Source organism: Sphaeramia orbicularis, chromosome 5 (genome assembly GCF_902148855.1).
Source record: "Sphaeramia orbicularis chromosome 5, fSphaOr1.1, whole genome shotgun sequence".
Taxonomy (NCBI): domain Eukaryota; kingdom Metazoa; phylum Chordata; class Actinopteri; order Kurtiformes; family Apogonidae; genus Sphaeramia; species Sphaeramia orbicularis.
In genome coordinates, this window is record NC_043961.1 from 42,181,173 (window position 1) to 42,187,710 (window position 6,538).

General features: G+C 39.0%; 1 protein-coding gene across 1 annotated transcript in view; it reads left to right on the top strand.

Moving 5' to 3' along the window:
* The first annotated feature begins 2,408 nt into the window (after window positions 1-2,408).
* The window catches only part of lmcd1 (LIM and cysteine-rich domains 1), a 34,345-nt gene continuing 30,215 nt past the window's right edge, over window positions 2,409-6,538 (top strand). Inside the window, 2 exon segments of the mRNA XM_030134702.1 lie at window positions 2,409-2,750; window positions 2,936-2,987. Of these exon segments, the coding sequence (XP_029990562.1) occupies window positions 2,979-2,987 (9 nt within the window). The 5' untranslated portion in view covers window positions 2,409-2,750; window positions 2,936-2,978.

Here is a 6,538-nt window from a genome sequence, read left to right on the forward strand (position 1 = left end):
TCATTTCTCAAACTCCATGGGTTTATTGGTGAATCAATATTGTAGAAGAATGACAGTGTTTCCATGTTCACAAAGGAGCCTCTGAACATCCAAATGGGTAATATCTGATGACCATGAAAAGATGACACACTGCATTTTACACCAATTATTCACATGTATTGATAGCGGCCATGGCTCAGATGGTAGAGTGGGCTGTCCAATAACCGAAGGGTTGGCGGTTTGAATCCCGCTCTGTCCTAGTCAGTCTGTTGTGTCCTTGGGAAAGATACTTTACCCTCCTCCAGTGCCACTCACACTGGTGTATGAATGTTCGGTGGTGGTCGGAGGCGAATTGGTAGCCACGCTTCTATCAGTCTGCCCCAAGGCAGCTGTGGCTACATATGTAGTTTACCACTACCAGAGTATGAATGTGTGAGCGAATGAATAATGGGTCAATAATGTTAAAGCACTTTCAGTAACCAAAAAGCGCTATATAAATCTAATCCATTATATTAGTGGATCAACAGGTATACACATTTTAGATAAGATGCTTTTGGTCAAAGGTGTGTGTGTTTGGGTTAAATAAATAATTAATTAATTAATTAAAAAAAACACCATTTAAAACTAGTACATGGCTGTTTTAATAGATTATATTCTAGTACAATAATACATACATAGAATGCAAAGGTATTATGTGTATTTTAACATAATCAATACACATCATGAAGCATCATATTAGAGAACATTGACACAAATGACAAAATTCAAATAACATAAGGAGTTAACAATAGTTAATTGCTCTTTTTTTTGGCCTTTTTCCAAAAAAAAAATTTAAATGGGGAGGGTAATAGAACATCATTTTCCAATAAATCCTCAGGTAGTGAAGCGGCAACTCTGATCCCCTTAAACATGTCTGATATAACAATAATAATAATAATAATTAATAATAATAATAATAATAATAGCAACAACAATAACTAATAATGAAAGGACATCCCAGTCATTTAGATGGAAAAGTGAAATAAAGGTTTTCAGATTCACTTGATCTTTTTTATCAGATCAAAGCTTAGAAAACTCTCATTGTTTTAGCTGCAGATACAACAGGCCTTCACATTTACCTTTTATTCTTCTGCAGTATATGTTTAGACACACAATATTAGGCCAATTATCTACGTTTTTTAATGACTATTTATCGGGTTTATGTCCCATGTATCCTTGTGGGTTTTATGTTGCTATTTTTCAGAAAACTGGTTAACTACAAACCCTTGACTGAGACTAAAAGTGTCCAACTGATAAAAAAAAAACACTCAGTCTCAGTATGTGTGTGTGTGCTCGCATGTATGTCACTAGGTTTTGCTGATATTAAGAGGGTTTTGGATATTGATCTGTCAATTAGAATGAAAAGGATGTGGCTCAGACTGAAACAATAATCACTAGTTACATGTCCTTCCACCTTTACATTTGTTCCACTATTTTCTGCATTTGGACTTTTTGTGCAAACGCTGAAAACATAAAACACAGTAATTATACATGAGTGAGAATGTGAGAGCGACTCATGAATAATGGGTCAATAATGTAAAGTGCTTTTGGTGCCTACTTCCCTCCTTCTCCCCCTCTCCCCCAATCACTCTCTATCTCTGTCGCTCTCTCTTTTCTCCTCCTTTACTCTCTCTCTTTAACCCCAACTGGTCAAGGCAGACAGCCATCCTTCAGGAGTCTGGGTCTGCTCCAGGTTTTCTGCTTGTTAAAGGGAAGTTTTTCCTCGCCACTGTCACAGTCACAAGTGTTTACTCTGGAGGATTCTGTTGGGTCTCTGTAAATTGGCTTAGAGTCTGGTTTTTGACCAATTCTATGTGTACGGTGTCATGAGATAACTTTTGTTATGATTTGGCACTCTATAAATAAAATTTGCTTGTTTGATTGTTTGATTGATGATTGATTGATTGATGGAAAAGTGCTACAGAAATCTAATCTATATAGTATTTATTATAAAACTGAAGTTGATTCCAAATGGGAATTTGAAGTTGCCAAATGTGTTCAGGTACTGAACCCTGTACATGTGAAGGTTTACAGTGTGTGTTGGTTTGGTCAGGATGGAAGTGTCATTGGTCTCATGAACGTTTTGTTCTGGTCTCAAACACACAAAAAGAACAATCCAGTTTTACTGATGCCTTTAAGTTCACCTGGTTTTTTCTGTGTTCGACAAAACTCACCAAGAGGAAATTGAGGAACAGACTCCAGCCCTTTGGTTGACGTCCACTGAGCCACAAACTGGAAATTTGCACAATGTGAGGAGGAGGAGGGTTCTCTGACATTCCTATTGGCTGAGGGGTTTTGGAGGCCAGTTGTGATTGGCTGTCGCTGCAGCAGCAGGGAATCCCTGAGGACTGAGAGGCTCCGTCTTTGTCTCAGAGTAAAAACACCAACAGTTGGGTTGAGCTGGGCCTCGCTGACCCAGGTACTAGTTCAGGTTTGGTGGATGAACAGGCAGAACACTGGGAACTCTGGGAACAGGAAAAGCAGGCCAGTGGGAGTGTTTTACCCTTTAACTTAACCGAACATTCACAAGTGTTGCTGATAAGTGCTGATAATTCCAGTCAGGGGCAAGTTGGAGCAAAACCAGGAGCAGAAGAAACCAGTTTAGCTCAAGTTTCAGAGGCAGGAGAAGGAAAAGGCTGAGAAATCTGAAAATTCTGACAAATCTGACACATCTGGAGGCTGTGAAAACTGTGACATCAGGACGGAGGAAACCGCTGCAGACAGTAACAAAGGTGAGTTTTGTTGGTGTTTGAAGAGAAAGAGGCAGAAAACTGAAAAAAGTGAAAGAGCTGTGGGTTGTAAGTCTAGACAGTTAAATGACAGAATGCTGTGAAGGTGGAGCTACAGGAACTGCTGTGGGCAGGGCCACAGGAAGTGTCAGGAAAGGAATTTAAAGAGTGACTGTTCTGTTGTACAGGAGGAACAACGCACAAGTAGACGACAACTACACCAGCTCAGCCATGGAGAAGGTAAGACACACACTCACACACCAGCCAGAGGTCACAGCAGTAACCTGGAGGTCAGAGGTCATGCTGTCTGTTTCTTTAACCTGTATTTTAATTCTATACTCCCTTCAGTCCATTAACAGATGATGTCATACACCTGATGATTTCATACTCCAGATGGTGTCATACACCAGATTATGTCCTGTCTTGTGTTTGTAGAAGCTGATGCTTTCACAGTTGTCGCCTTCTGGAAACTTTCAACATGTGAATAATTTCTTGTCTGATCCAGTCCAGTCCTCCAGTAAAGCCATCCCTCTTCTGAGAACATTCGTTTTACTGAATAGAATTTTTTCTGGCCTTAGTGATGTTCATATGTACGGGTATGTTTAAAGTGATCATTTACTGTTTGACTCTGAAACCCCGCCCATTTGATTCAGTTCTGACTTTTCAACAAAACAATTTTAGCAACTACAGTTTTATTTCCTACATCTTCTAAAACCTGTCTATCGTTCAGTTCTGTAACGCTTCCAAAACCTGAAAGAGTTCAATGAACAAGTGCACACATGTTTATAACACTGAGTGTTTTAGTAATGTTGTGATGTGAGTCGGTTCTGTCTAAACCTCCTCCAACACCAACTTATCTGATTCAAAGACATGATTGTCAAAAGTTTGATATTCAGCCATCTATTTGATATTTGTTTCAGTCCAGACTGTCATACTTACATCAAAATACAACAACACAATTTCTAAAACTGTTCAATCAGTGCTAAAGTGGGTAAATTTACCTAAATATCCCAGAAATATTCCCTGGTCTGGTCCAAATGTTAGTCCTTTTTAGTCCTGGTTTACTTTGTGCTATGTGTTGCTGAGGGTCAGAGGTCAACCAGTGGCGGATCTTTAAGGTTAATTTAATCATGATTTCACTATTTTCTTCATGCATTTTACTTTATTAGAAACCTGATAACTGTTGAAATAAATCTTTAAGTCAAAATATAAATAGAAACAGTTACATTTGAATGTGGAATTGAGCATAAATTAATCATAAAGTCTTGGCAGAAGTTTGACCTCTGACCATTCCACACAATCTGTGTTTCCACTTTAAATCCTCATATGATCCATCAGTCCATGTCCATGCCATTATTATTATTATTATTATTATTATTATTATTATTATTATTATTATTATTATTATTATTACTATTATGACATACTACCAGGGCTTTAAGAGCATCAGGTACATGTTTTACTTCTATTTTTGACTTAACCCTTACAGGTATGGGAGACTTTCGTGACCAATTTTCATCAAATCTGTAAAACCTCAGTCATAGCCTAAGTATCATGAATCTATAAGTCTTTCTGTGATTACTCACCTGAATCTCTTGCATTACGGTGAACAATTTTGAAGTGCCATCCACCATAAACAAAACCATTTGTTTACAAACTGAGCCGGGAGGTCACTCAGGCATCTAGGAATTTTGTCGCGACATGCATTGTGGGAAGCGAAGGCTCGCACAGCCACCTGACAGCAACAGCTGGAAACAGACACGACGCGGAAACGGCAGGAGTTCTCTTCCCTCTATACATATTCCTTCACCGTAATGCAAGAGATTCAGGTGAGTAATCACAGAAAGACTTACAGATTCATGGTACTAGGCTATGACTGAGGTTTTACAGATATGATGAAAAATTGGTCACGAAAGTCTCCCGCACCTTTAAGGGTACCATACAGCTGATGTTGGGTCAGAGCCTAGGTCATGAAAAGTAGATAACTTAGAATTCCATTAAAAGATAAATATATATGTTGATTTAATCTTTCCTTCTCTGGAAACTGTTTCATCTCGTACTCGTCACTTACATATGTTTGCCTTGACCATGGGGTCCCTGAACGCACCATTAAACAAATGACCAGGACCAAATGGGTTTGCGGTCCAAACAATAGTTAAATTATCTACAAAATGATTCTTTCATTTATTGATGTACAGTGCACTTTGGCACAACTGAACAGGGAAAGACAGACCAAATGAAATAGAGGATTTTTACCACAAAACAGGGAGAAACAAGACAAAAGTCAAGCAGCTTTTCACCCTGAAACTACCACGACTGATGAATTTAGAACCACGTTATTTACATAATATATGGAAAATACACTAAAATTATTCAGAATTGAAAGATGAAATAATAGTGAAATGGTGAAAACAGTGGAGTTGGATCTGTCTTCAGCCTATTTCACATTCATTCTTAAGTTTCAAACAATATTTATTCTGCTTCCAGTGGGTTTGGAACGGGTTGCTTTTTCCTTTGTCGATGGTCCGTAAACAGGGACCTGATCCGGTTGTCATGGATACAGATCCTCCTGTGGTTCAGACGCTGATGGTCTGTTCAAAGGTCACATCAGTGGAAGGTCTGGGGTTTATCCCCACCGTGGAAAACCTGCCATCACCAGGATGGAAATAACCTCCACCGTACAAACATACAATGGAGGATTACAAAGAACGATGAACGTCCACATGACTGTCAGAGGAGGCACAGCAACAACACAACAATACAACAACACACAGCAGAGAAGGACAATCACACTAAGAGTCATTCATGGACTTTATACTCATGAACACAAAAAGACAAAAATGGGATCAAAACTTGTCCGAAACAAAATTCACATCTTTACATTCACAGCTTTTTCACCTGACAAATATTTGTATAATCAATACTATTTTATTTCCTGTCCGCAGTTCTATCATGTCCATACTGTTGTGGTGGGTTCGGGTACACTAGTCAGCTGGACCTCTGTAACCTCTGCAACCCTGTAACCTCTGCAACCTCTAGGACCTCTGTGACCTCTTTGACCTCTGTGACCCCCTTTGACCTCTGTGACCCCTGTGACCTCTGTGACCTCTGTGACCTCCAGCCTCTAGTCTCCCAGTGTTTCTTACAGTTCCCCTCATATCTCCAACATGTTTGGGATACCTCCACCACATACTTGCCTTATCATGCTTCTAATATAGAGACTCACATTTCCCTCTTTCATAAAAAATGCAGCTTGACTCCACATGGGCTCCAGATGGGCTCCAGATCCTGCCAATGTCGCTGTGGTTTATCAGAGTAATGCCGACACATACATCTACATCCACTGTTATATTCACAGCAGGTTCTGAAACTAAAGACAAGACATGAAGGAGAAACACACACACAAATGCAAATGTGTGATGCATGAAAATGTGAAAAGTTTAAATTCTTTAACCCCTAAAAACCCAAACATCCACCATCGACCAAAATCAATGATGCAAATGTTTAATTCCTATTGATCCACTAATCCAGTGTTTTTCAACCTTGGGGTTGGGATTCCACATGGGGTCACCTGGAATTCAAATGGGGTCACCTGAAATTTCTAGTAGTTGATAAAAAAAAAAACAACAACTTACTAATAAAAAATATATGGTGAGTTGAGAGAGACAATCACAATACGTAAAAGACATGACAAACTCTGAAGCTGAAACTGAAGCACTGTCCACTCAAGCACCTCTGTCCATAATAATATATATTATATAGCCTAATGTTGTCTAAAATTAATGTTTATT